Below are 13633 nucleotides of genomic sequence, written 5' to 3' on the forward strand. Positions count from 1 at the left end.
AGCATGGCTGTATACCTGCTGTTACATGGCATAATGGCTTAAGAACCAGAACTTGATTCAGTTTGGCTTGGTTTTGTGAGGAAAAGTGGCATCACTTCAACACAGCATAAGATGGATGTATTTGTTCTTAGGATGGAGCTTCTGCAATTTTCCTGGCAGCACAAGGAGGCTATCTGGATGTTATCCGATTGCTACTTTCTTCAGGAGCAAAGGTTAACCAGCCACGGCAGGTAAACTCAATACTTGAGGGCAGAACTGGGATCTGATTTTTTACAGTTATGAAAAATTAACACTGGAATTTTCTCCAGGCATCAGATTCCCATGGAAGTATTTCACTGGAAGGCAGATTGTGGGGTCTCAGAAGAATGGAGTAAAGGGGGAGAATCACCTCCTCTCGACCTGTTGATCACACTTCTTTTGATGCAGCCCTAATCCTGCAAAAACGTACAACCAGTGGTAACAATAAGCATGAAATCAGCTCCTCTGCAGGCAGTGGGGCTGCTGTTTGATCATTAAATTATCAAACATTGATCATTTGAGTTAGATTTGTGGCTGGTTCAGAGGTCCCTGCTAGGGAGCTAAAGGTTAGATCCACCCTCCATCACCGTATGTTGGTGTTAGGTGAGGGTGCAAGAGACTTCCTAGGTGTCAAACTATTTATGGGATACACAGAATATGTGGTGTACAGATAAAAATAAAAGCTCTCTTGGTTGCAAAAAAAGGGTTCCTTAATTGTTCAGCTGCTTCTTGATTCTAAAATTGGTGCTTAAGTGGCACATTTAATACGCTGCTTTGAGTCGCCAGATGTGGGAATTGCACAGCTAGCTTTACTCCCAACACGTAGAAATGTCTGGTTAGAGACAGGGCTTCCCAGGAATCTTTGCTTGCTTTAATAAAGTCTCCTGTGTGGTCTGCTGAAACCCTGCAGGCAAGGTTGCTGTCCTGGGTCTTCACTGCACATTTTAAATTGATGGGATAAGGTCTTGTCCTTGCAATCAGTCACATATGTCTGCCAGGTGGCTGTGATCACTAACTTGCAGCAACTAAAAAATCATCAGGCGAGAGCAAACAAATGTGAAAACTCTAATAACAGTGGACAGCATGGCATGTGACAAGCTTTGTCAGGCATTTTCAGCATTTCCTTTCACCTACACCAAAAGCCTAACAAATCATAGCCTGGCAGCAGAGACTGATCTATATGACTTATACTGAACCTGTAGGTCTGTGTAGACTACTTGCTGCTCTGTAGTGTAAGGAAACTAGATTAGCATTTTATGTGTTCAAACTAAAGTAATATTCCTGCTCCCCCCTCCTGCACCTCTCCAGCACTGGAACTGTGCTGGCAGCTACTCCCTGGACTGATGCTTTAGCTGCTCCTAGGCTTTCTCCACACTGTCTTCCAAGATCAAGATTAAAAAATGTTAAAACCTGTTAATTCACACAGTCTAAAAGATCAACGGAGTAGGATGGACCAAGTTGGCATTAATGCCTTTTGAGTTGGTCAAAATAAAGTTGGGGCACCTTAGATTTAGCTGAACCATGTTGCCATAAAATCTGCATCCTGCTAACCATAATTATAACGCACCAGCTAATTCTTCTGACAGTATTTTTTTAGTTCTCTAATCCAATTTCTACAACAGAATGTTTCATGAGGCATTTTTAAATCTTAGTTGAGGCAAAGACTTGACTCTGTGTGAATGTTCCTCCTGTCTGTTTCATCTCTGGCAGGATGGGCTTACTTTGCTCCAGGGTACCTCTGATCCCTGCTAAGATTATGCCTGGATAAGTCTGTGGCATTTGTATTTGGGCCCACTGTAATCTGAAACATTTCCTTAACAAATGGAACATTTTTACTGTTTAATTAGTAAAGTAATGGTTGGATGGACTTCGGTCTCTCACCAACAAACAAATTTGTACTTTGTTCGAAGGTGGCATGCTGGTCATGAGGAATGTAGCTCTAGATGGAGCAGTTTTGATGCCAGATGACTCTTGCTGTCAGTTACAAGCTACATTGCCCTCACTGCTGTAAGAAACTTTTCTAAGCAACATAACATTGAATACAGGGCTGCAGAGTGCCAGGTGTGAGTTTGTGCTTCCTCCTCATGGTGTCCAAGTTTTCCTCTCTACCTTCTGAATTTGGGGTCTTAATTCATGTGCCTGAATGCTTGCATCTGCCCTGTAAGTCTCCTCCTGCTGCTGTAGCGGGTACCAGTTCCTCTTCAGGCTCATGTCCCATCTGCTAGTCCCACAGGGGCATTCATGACACTATAGAGCACCTCGGATGGCACTGGCTATCTGTGTGCAGGCCCTTCAGCTCAGCTCTCACAAGACTTAGTAGTGAAGATTCCTGGCGAGTTTCTTTCCTGACAATGTATTTTCTCTTGGATTTTAGCTGCCTTCTGATCTTCCTAACATTGCAGAGCCGGGTAGGAATTCTTTTGTCATCTTTTTGTCTAGACAGAGCTTGGGGCAGTGTCTGAAGCCTGGTGCAAGAGGTGTTTCTTTACTTCTTCAACTCAAAGCGAGAAGATTATCTGCCAATGATTTTTACACTGTTTTGGCAGCCTGTGTCCCAGCAGCCTCTAGTCTGACTGGGTAAGCAGGCTCCAAATACTCTGAAAATCAGTGATTTTTTTTCTTAACAAATGATATGCAATTACACTTATATGTAAGCCAGTAAATGTATAGAGAGTATAGACCTCAGGCAAACAAGCAATTTGCTATTAGCAAGAATTGAAATGGTGTAGTGGTGTGAGTACACTGATGGGCAGAACAGTGGACAAGATGATGCTGAGTAGCCTGAGAGTAGGGGCTCTCTGTACCTGAAAGTCCTTACTGGGAATTTGAGGGCTATTTTACTTCCCACCCTAATCTGGCCCTTTCTAAAACTCCAAGCCACAAGCAAACATTGAAATTCAAAGCTGCAAGGCAAAAAGTCATTAGCTAATGGATAAGATAAAGAGCATGGGAAATTTTGGTTAGAGTATGTTTGGAACCGCTGGCTGCTGCATATAATGAGAGGTAGTCTGTATATTCTAGCTTGTAGTCAAATACAGAAATAAGCACAGCTTAAAAACATATGGGGTGTTTAACATTGTTCTAGGAATGTAGTGGTTTGCAGTCTGCTGGGTGGGCAGAGGGACAAGGAAAGGAAAACAGTTTTTGAACTGTGTCTTTCCCTATTCTCACTTTCTTTCTGACCTGTCTCTAAGCCCTAATGTCTGTTTACACAGGAATTCTCATGTGACCTTTTAGTACAATGTAATATCTGTTTTGCACCATATAGCAACATGAAAATGGACAGAAAATTCATTTACACCATATAAATTTTATATGCATTTGCGTAAATCTGTATATTAGATGCTATTTGCTTAAGAGCAAAAAGCTGACAATGGTCAGTATGAGCACACCATCAACATCATCATCATTCTTCTCTCCAGGCTAAATTCTCCAAAACAGTCACCCTTTCTCACAATGTCTTTTTGCCTATAGCTGAGATAGTGAGGTTGATGTTACCCAACACTTCTGCTCCTTTTCATTTATACCTGGAAATATGAGCTGTTCTTACAAACTTCACTGTGAGAAAAAGAAAGCTGCTATGTTCTGCATGCTGCGCTTGTGCTTGCATTTCTTGTATAAACAGAAGTGTGGATTTGCACAGCATCGGTTCTTTATGCAGATTCAATTGTGTAAGCAAATTCAACTGCTCTCTTTTCCAAGTTTTATAGGCTTTCTCAGTGCCCCTATTGCTATTTACTAGAGCCCTCTGGTGGGGGGAGATTAGAAAAATATGAAGTATGGCAGGGAAAAAGCTATAAACTGGAGAGGGACAGTTTTTGCCATCACACTATCACATACACTGTATATAAGAGAGCCTTTGTTATTTTTGAATCAGAAAGAACACTCATTGTATTAACAGGATACATACTAGAATGAGGTCAGTCGCTAATTTAAATTCATTAATCTATAGAGAAATGATACAAGAGTGGGCAAAGATCCTGTTCCTTACTATTTGTTAAGACTGAAGATCTCAGAATGTGCGTTTGCTCTTTCTCAGAATCAGAAATAGGGAAACTCAGAATATCATATCAAAGAAAGAAATAACTTTTCTGTTTCTTTGAAAAGATGAAGTCACTAGCCCACAGAAAGCAGAGAATTTGTGCAACAGTGGTTTTTTGGACTGCATGGGCAAGTCATATGAATCTTCAGCTGGCACTAAGGAGAGAGATTTCTTCTTTAATTAAGGTAGAAATACCTTATTTAAAGTAAAAAGTTGTTTTCTCCTGAAAATTCTCATTAAGGCTTTTTTGGAAGCCCCAGTATAATTTGTCTTCCTTTTTCCTGCCAAGTCTTCAGGCTGCTGTGGGTGGTGAGCAGAACTGGCAACTGCTGAAGGCAGAAGCAGGCACCCTGCTACACGAGGCTTCACTTTTATGTTAAAATCCGTACAGGAAAAGCCTTTTGTTAAGGGCCCACAAGAATCAGTTTGGCACCACATAGCTGCTGGAGTCCTGTAGTCTGAAGAATCAGGCCATTTAGAAGCAAAAGGAGGAAAAGACACAAAACTAAATTCTAATTGAAGTGAGAAACACTTCTAGAGCTTCAATTCACCTTTGCCTTTGGGATGAAAATCAATCACAAAGTCTAGCTTATTCTGAATGTGCATTTTATTTTCTGAAGTTTTCTGCTCAAGTAATGATTGCACAGGACAATTTTTCCAAAACAGATTATTTGAGGTTGGATTCCTTGATAATTTTCTTGTTTTCTAGTGGAGCTGTTGAACATAAAATCTGTGAAACACTCACCACCAGTGTAAGGCAGGGTGTTTTTAACATTCCCTGAGGATGGGTAACGTAACTTAATGTTGGAAGCTGGTGATCATCTTGCATTGCTCCTTAACTTCTATAAACAGCCTCTACTCCACATGTACAGAGACCCAGCTGCAGAATCTCCCCATGCATGCTGATATTTGCCTGTATCTTCTGTCACATCTACCCACCTAGAGTTCAAAGTACGCTTTGGCATTTACATTTCAGACTTCCACATTTATTTGAGGTACAGCTGTTAAGACAAAGTGGCTTTTAACTGTTCAGACAGTAATGCATGTTTCAGGCCAACTGTGTAAGAGAAAGCAGCTAAGGATGGCTCTACTCCACAAATAGAGCATTTTTGTTTTGATTTTTTATGCCAATCTCCCTTGTGCTTCTGGAAGCAAATCTGCGTATGTCTTTCTGTGATGAGGGATTTATTTGGGGTTGAAGTACATCCGGTCCAGCAGTCAGACTTGGGTGGTAAAATACCAGGGAGCACAGGATCTCAAAGTGAAACCATTAGCAGTCTTACTCTGTTTGCAGGATGGGACAGCTCCCTTGTGGATTGCATCGCAGATGGGTCACAGTGAAGTGGTACGAGTAATGCTGCTTCGTGGAGCTGAGCGAGATGCCGCCCGGGATGTGAGTAGACTTCTTCCTGTGCTCTGTCTGCAGCTTAACACCTCCTAGCTTTTTCTGAGGCTGCAAGTCTGCCTGGTGTCCCCAGAGTATGTCCTGTTTGCCATGATGTAAAGTCCCAACATGGGCTCCCTTTCTCCCATTGTGTCTAGGACATCTTCCTGGAGGGACCTTCTGGAATAAAGGAATGGAAATGTCTGTATAAAGATGTCTATGGTGTCACTGGTTCATTTTACCCCGAAGTTTTCACCTGCCAAAGCAACAATCCTCCTGATGCTCTAAAACCGCAGCATATGCTGTGGAGTTGTCTCCTCAAAAATTTTGAGCAGAGAAGACCCTCTTCTCAGAGGTGTGGGGGAAAGCTGGTGTTTCCCTCCAGCCAAGGGGAATGCAGATAAAGCATTGCTAACAACTGGACTGACCTTCCTGTCTCCTTCAAAGGATGGTACGACTGCTTTACTGAAGGCTGCCATCAAGGGGTACAACAATGTGATAGAAGAGTTGCTGAAATTCTCTCCCACTCTTGGCCTGCTGAAGGTTAGTAGTGAAACACATGGATTTTTAGACAGGAGCTCAAGAATGAGTTTCTGATGAAAGATCTGATGTTTATGACTATGACAGAGGAAGATTACAAGGAGCTTGAGCCCCCCAAAAGAAAAATCAAGAGAAAAATTATCTTATTTAGCCTTTAATGCCACACACAAATTAATCTTTTCAAACAAAACTGTGAGTTTGATTTGTAGAATAAGGAAGCTTAGAAGTCATAGAAGAATTTTCCTGCTTTTCATTCATTTTTATTCTTACTGTAAATGGATTGCTCTTAACAGTGTAGTTCTTAGCACTTCTATTGTTCTAGTTCTATTGCATTTTGTCAGTAAAATAGTATCCTAAGAGATCTGTTGTGAGCAGATTCTCTACTTGTTTTTGTTTTCATCTGAAGTCAGAAAGTGACTTGAAAAATAACATATTTGGAAGCTACTTTTTAATAGCTTATCTAATTATACGTATCTATAAATCACATACTTTGATAGCCTCTGTGCATGCAACATTGGCAATTTTGATGTGCTTGAAAATCCAGGTGGCATTAACTTAGTTGTTAATTACAAGTATGAAATATCTTCCACACTTATTTGAACTGTCAATTTGCAGCCACAGACAAAAGGCCAGCCATAAAAATAATCCCTATTCAGCTGTCTGACACTGAGACCATTAATCATCAGAGAAAGAAGATAAAATGCACAGATGGTTTCCATTACTGCTTGCACTTCTGTTTCACTTGCTAATGGCTGGTTTTGCCAGGCAGAAGCAAGTGCTGTGTCCATTTCACCTCTAATCAATTGACAAGGGTAATTTTTAAAAGGAAATACTGCTGTGGTGAAGTGAATTTGACTCTCTTTTTTATTAAAGCATTTAAAATCACCTCCTTCATAGCCCGCTAGCCTACCAGCACCCTGTCTGAATCAGACACTGTACTTTTAATGACCTAATTTCTTCCGTGTTACTTCTTTCTTGTTCATAGGTTTGTTCTTTGCAAACATTTGTGTTTCACTGCCTTTGGTTTTCTTCCCATGCACAGTACAAACATTTCCATTGGTATTTTCTAGAACGGGACCTCTGCTCTCCATGCGGCTGTCCTGAGTGGCAACGTGAGGACAGTGGCACTGCTCCTTGAAGCAGGAGCAGATCCGTGCCTGAGGAACAAGGTACATTCTGGCACACTCTCCTGGGCAAGGAGCAGGTGGGAAGCACTGAGCAGTGGAGCCATGTGTGCCATGGAGGCAGTGGCAGCCCATGTTTCTGTGTTAGTCCACAGTTCCCTCCTGTTCCTCTCCTGAAGCATCACCGTTTAGTCCATTCATTGCTGTATACAGGCATCTATAAGGGTGCTGGGCAGTGCCACTGGTGATGCTGGTTCTTGTGAAGTAACATCAATCTAAGAATATGCAAACCATGCACTCACTCACTCAAGCACCACGAATTGTTAATTACTCATGGGCTAGCTAGGTTGCATTTCAGGAAAAAAAAAAACCACCATAAGTTATGTTCTTGTAAGTCGTAAGTTACACCATACCTCCCTATGGTCGTGTAAGAATGATATTTCTGCAGCAAAAGAAATGTGTATCTGGGTACCTCTGATAAGAAAACTTGGTTAGAATTCAGGACATTGCTAATACAAAGAAATCCTGCATTACATGTATCTTTACCATATCTTACTGTAAATTTGCTAGTTTAGTGAAATAGTTTCATAATCTTTTTATAACAACAACTTTTCTGCAGAAAAAAATGGTCTTTGTTTTTTCCTGTTAAGTATTTTAACATTACATGTTTGCTAATTTCCATGAAAATGTCTTCCTCTGACTTGTGTTTATTAACTATTTGTCTCTAGCATTTGAGATCTAGCTGGGTTTGCTAAGCTGTGCATGGGTGGTCTGGTATTTACTTCTTGTTTATGACCGGGTGAATGACAGTTTGTAATACAAGAAACCCAGCACATACCTTCTGACTGTTTTGGTCATTTAATATAAAATCTGTGCCTGTTATTTCTGTATCATTCCACTTGATGGCAGCAAAGTTAACGACTCTCATACAGTAGTTCCTATTAACAGGCATTTTGATTTGCCGCTATCACCCGAACAACACACAAGATTTTTCTGCTACTGATGGTGATTTGCAGCAGAAGGGTGTGCAGTATGAGAAAGTCTGGCTGTAATCTCTCCTACTGATTTTTTTTTTTTAGTGACATGCGATTAGGCACAACAGAGTACATTTGCAGGACAGAATTCCTGATTTTCAGAAGTAGCTTCATTACAAAGACAGTTTGTTACCAAATTTGTATTCAATACACACTGAAGACCGAACTCTGATGTTCTATTACCAATCCTATAGAATAGCATGAATTATTTCATAGCAATTAAAGTATTCTCTCGGATCTTTATGGACTTTTTTTGGACTTTGGTACTTAAAGACCTGCCTCATCTCCCCAAAAAATCAGTACTTCTGTGGCAGAAGCATAGGGAGCCCAAGGGATGCCATTTAACCTGGACAGTCAGCACAAAATAAGATGACCATTTTGAACCCACACTGGGACTATTTTTAAGACTTAAGTGGGAATTGCATGCTGAAAGGTGATTTCTTAAGATATCTCCAACAGTGGTGGGACAACATTGGAATAAACCCATCATTATAATGCCCAGTAGCATCTTCTCTAAAGTTGAATGTTTTTAAACCATGTTTTAGAAATACTTGTTCATTTCTGCTAACCCAAGGTTTTGTTTCATTCCAGGCAAATGAACTTCCAGAAGAACTAACGAAAAATGAACGAATCCTTCGACTCCTCCGCATGAAGGAAAAGCAAGGGAAAAGCTAATGCAGCCGTGCAGCAAATATGGTTTGACAGAGATGCACCCTGACCACAGTAGCATGACTGTAAACCTAGGTTGCCTAAGAAGGGCTTGTTGGAACAGTTTGCAGAACTGATTAGCCTCTCCAGTACACGCTTCCTGAATGCATAAGGCCCTTGCCATGGTGTCACCATGGGCTAGGACCTCTTCCTGGCATTACTGAACACAGGACTGCAATGAGAGCAGGGGTTGGCCTGGGAGCTGCCTTTGCACTGCAGCCCCATGGTGCTGCTGCCCTCCCTTTGCTGACAGTGCTAGCTCAGACCATTCCTCTCTACTTCCAAGTGCCACATGGGGCTAGAGGTGAGATCCCACCTGTGACATCCCAACAGAAAAAGTCCTCCTGCCAGCCCAGTTCTTTGATAACATTTTGGCTACTACATGAAGCTCCGTGAAAGATGATTCAGAGAGTTACAAATGATGCCAAAAGCTACCAAGCAAACAATAAGCAAGGAGATGTCCTCCTCAGGTGTAGCATCTTGATCTGTCAATCTGTCCAGCAACAGGAACACAGCAGAGCAGCTGATAGCATTTTGCAATGTGTACACAGTGCTATGGGGATCCATCCCTAACCCTGCTGTCTACATACATGGATAGGGGAGGACCAGTTACTGGGCAAACCAGCCAGGACATATCATTCACTGGTGCAAGTCCATCAGAAATTCAACTGTTGGGCACAACAACACAGATGTTGTACAAGTGGTAGGTATATACGTATGTTCTGCACGTGCATATATGTGACACTATGGTTCACTACCCACAGCTACTATGCAATGCACTTGTTCCCCAGGTCTGTGAAAGGAGTTAAGGGAGAAGCGCACAGTGTACAGATCTTTCAGCAGTTAATAAGAGGGCTACACATAGCCGCATGCAAACAGGATCACTAATTGACGCAGGCATGGAAAATGAACTCTCAACAGCAATTTTAGCTTTTGTTGTGATTGGGACACTTAGACACGCTACCACTGCCTGTATGGGGAAGGCAGTGCAAATTGCAGATGGTTTGTGAAGAGCTATGTTTGAAACATGCTGATGAAAGATACCCCATTAAACCACAGTCATTTTTGTAGTATAAATAGTATATACTACATCTTGTTAGCCAAAAAAAAAAATTAAAAAAAAAATTAGAGTTTATTTTACAGTGAGTTGAGATATAAAGTTAGCTCAGTACATAAATCCAGGCACTTCAGCGGCCTTCAAAACTTGACAAACTACTGCAAAATCGCTTTAAAAGCTAAAGACAGGGAAGATTGTAAAGAAACCAAATATTCCCTGCTTAAGAGACATCTGCCTAGGATTCAGCTGAACTGTTGCACTTTTGCTTCAGTGAGCTAAAAAAAAAAATCCACATTATTTTAGTGAGCCAGCACAAATTAATGTAATGTACTCAGTGCAAATTAGCCATATGTCTTACCAATCCTAAAGTTATTCTTTTTGTAAGTTAGGTAAGAAGTCATGGTTCTGTTGAAGAGAACGGAAGTGGGCGTACCTTTGCTTGCAAGCTGAAATTGCTGTTCAATTTCTATTCAGCATTAGAAAGGAAAGCTTTAATTTTTCCAATAATATAAGAAGACACCAGAGAAATCTATTTGTTTAGGTAATTCATGCTGCTGTATTTTTAAATTAAAATAATGTTGTGCCTAACAGAAACTTGCAGACTAACTGGTACAGAACCAAAGAATTATGCAAGATGCTTTGAGCATGACTGTATCCAGGGGTAAGTTCTGCAAAAGACTAAAAAATACTGTATATGCAGCAATCTCGAGAGCCTTATTGGGAACTTAAATTCCACAAGCATTACATGGGACTGGACTCCAACTTCTTTAATAAGCAACACTGGAGAGGACAGTTTTATTCAGAGCCCCCACTGGGCTGAAGATGAACATACTGTTTTGGGGAATGCTAGAGGGACTCTAGGCAGCCCAGCCTCAATATTGACCTTTCTCCTTAAACTTTCCTCAGATCAACACCTGGGGACAACCACACTCTTACGGTGAAAAGCCCTTTCACAGTTGTAAAGGAGGAGGGTGATCATCAGGTGGTCTTCAGTAGTCATATTGGGTGAGCAATAAATACTCTAAATATCAGGCAGGCTGTAATGATCATGCAGTCTTGCTAAACAATGTGGAAGCATCTACTGTTGGTGAGGGCCTCCTACTTTTTCCTGATAGCAGAGCATAGAAGTGAGGACAGGGCAAGCCAACAGTGGTCCTGTGACAGCTGGAGTAAGCAAGCTGAGACAACAACATACAGGTGTTCAGTATATGCAGGTAGCCTCTCCTTTCTGCCAGATGTATTTCCTTGTGAGAGTGGTCTCACCCCAAAGGGGGCAGCTACTCAGCAAAGAGCTTCTTCTGGAATTATGCCTGTCCATGGAAAGACGCATGCCTGCTCCCCACCATTTAGAGTAGGACTTTCGAAGTTGTGTGTCCAGCTGCCTCTGTGAATGGCCACCACAGCCGGGGCTGTCATGCAACATGAGAAGAATGGGGTGCTATGCCCAGCACAGAGCATCTTCTGACCACCTTCTGAGAGGGTGCAGTTACCAGGTCCTCTTCTTGTAAGCAATATTGGGCTATAACTGACTTTTCTTATTTCTCAACAAAATTTGACATGTGGGGCTAGCACAGGTTGAAGGGATAGGCTTGTAGCTCCCTCCTTGCTCTCACTAATGTTGGCTGATACGCACACGAGCTCTGTGTAGTGAGCTCCACGGTGGAGAAATGGCAGCAAAGTCTTTCTCTGCCCCGTCCAGGCTGAAGTTGAATCTAACTTCAGCAAAGATACTATTCAGCCAACATGAGACTTTTAGGCATGGAAACCTTCCCACTGGGAGCATGTTTCATCTCTGACCTTTCAGATAGTAGGCTGCTAAAAGTTTTGGGTTCCCTGTAACAAAAAGGTGCTTATTCTGCCTGTAGATGGGCCTGAGAGATGCAGTACTGTTTCTCACCATGCAATTGACCTTTTCACAAAGAAACCTTAATAATTCTTAGTGTTCATGTAGCTGCTGTTATCTTTAAAGTGCTCAGTAAATATTGCTGTGGTTTGTTTGCTGTTCTAAAACTGAAACCTGCTTTCCCTTTGTGGATGAAGTGATTCACAAATATTGACAGTAGCTCTTTGCATAGTTGTTCTGCCTTTTGTGCAAGGCTTTCAAAGTGCTCTGCAGACACTATTAAAGTTCCAAAATGCACTGCCAGGGGAGGCAGCAAAACAGATTATTTCATTCACACACCAGTGAAATGCAGCAGCTGTTTATCAGTTCATGTCAATAGACAAGAGTAAATTTAGACTAGAAATTAAGGAGCATTAAACCCATTTCACAGATGGCAGGATGAAGCTTGGTACCACATAATGATATAAAATAGAAGTGGGACCAGCCCAAATTGTTTTTTTGGGGTTGGGTTTTGGGGTTTCGTTCCCCCCAAAAGTGCTGTATATATGTATATCCATCTTACACCCCCCAAAAAGTCAGCTCCACTAGCATACTGCTTTTAGGATTGCCTCTCTGCACATCAGGGTCCACAAGCCCAGTGTGCTGGGATTTATGCAGGTGCTACAGCCTGGTGACTTCCCATCAGCTGCAAGTGAGCACAAAGGATGTGCAATCAAGAACAGGCTACACAAATGAATCAAGGAAAGGTATAGGGCATCTTTCTTTAATTTCACTAGTATTAAACCATTGTAGAATGGGGATGAGCACAAGGAAAGTCTCATGTTGTATACAGAGAAGTAGCATCCCAACAGTGACACGGTCACGGCATAGACTCAGACATCCTAAATACAGGGACCTCTTCATTTAAGATGATCACTGCAGTGCACTGTGCAGAGACATCTATTTAGTAACGATACAAAAGGAGCGTTGTACCTCCTGACTTGCACATGCTGTTTTCTTGGAGCAAAACCATGTCACTATTGATCCACCCACCTTTGTTTAGTTTAGAAGAGCTAAGAGGATTAGAGCACCAGATCAAACATCTGCAGGTTATATTTAATGCGCTTGTAACAAGGAGGGTTATTTGCCTCGGAGTCAGAGCCTAATTGCAAGAATAATCCATGCTTCTTTATTCAGATAGTCATGGTGACTAGTGGGAAATCTGCAAGTAAACCAAATCTCATGTTGTCTCAGAAATTTCAGAATTGGTGTACAGAAAATGAGGTAGCACAAACCCCAGCCTATTTGTGCTTCACTTAAACTGAACACTGAACAGACAAAATTCTACCTTTGTCTGGACCCCTTGAGTCAGCAGTGTTAAAATGTTTATGCTTACTACGAGTCCAACCAAAGATTATACACAAGGCTCTGTTTTTCAGAACCAGAATATTGTGGTGCACACACAGGACTAAATGGAGTTGTGCCTTCTTACAGTGGCTCTGCACTTGGTCCTGGGAATATAACAGTAGTTTCACAGTTTTCTGAATTCCACAGTTTTGACATGCTATTTTATGCATTTGATGAAACGTATATAAATTTGTGTAACTCCATGTAAGACTAACAACAGAGATGTTGTTGCTTTGCTAAAACACTTTTTTCCATACCATCATTTCAATAAAACTTACTATACTACTCAGATTATCCTGCCTGCATACTTCAATATTTCTTTCCTTTCTTCTGTATTCTACTCTTTCTCTTTGTAGAATACCAGAATTAATTTCCTGTTTAAGTAAAGACCACTTTGTTCCATCCCACTTGATTGATTAGACTTCTATTATTTTCCAGGTCTTTACAGATGAGATAGCATTCACAGAACAAACAAAGCCAACGTCCTGGCTTGAGAA

At 41.4% G+C, this 13633-nt stretch overlaps 1 protein-coding gene across 3 annotated transcripts in view; it reads left to right on the top strand.

The window, feature by feature from the left end:
- The window catches only part of ANKRD29 (ankyrin repeat domain 29), a 36603-nt gene extending 23176 nt beyond the window's left edge, over nucleotides 1-13427 (top strand). For all 3 annotated transcript variants that reach the window (XM_062632845.1, XM_062632844.1, XM_062632846.1), the window contains 5 exons: nucleotides 132-230; nucleotides 5355-5453; nucleotides 5892-5987; nucleotides 7055-7153; nucleotides 8734-13427. In XM_062632845.1, coding sequence (XP_062488829.1) covers nucleotides 132-230; nucleotides 5355-5453; nucleotides 5892-5987; nucleotides 7055-7153; nucleotides 8734-8817 — 477 coding nt within the window. In that variant the 3' untranslated portion in view covers nucleotides 8818-13427. The remainder of the gene's footprint in view (nucleotides 1-131; nucleotides 231-5354; nucleotides 5454-5891; nucleotides 5988-7054; nucleotides 7154-8733) is intronic.
- The last annotated feature ends 206 nt before the right edge of the window (nucleotides 13428-13633 follow it).

This window comes from Pezoporus occidentalis, unplaced genomic scaffold, assembly GCF_034315485.1.
Source record: "Pezoporus occidentalis ecotype Australia unplaced genomic scaffold, CSIRO_AGI_Poc_V1 ctg4, whole genome shotgun sequence".
Taxonomy (NCBI): Eukaryota; Metazoa; Chordata; class Aves; order Psittaciformes; family Psittacidae; genus Pezoporus; species Pezoporus occidentalis.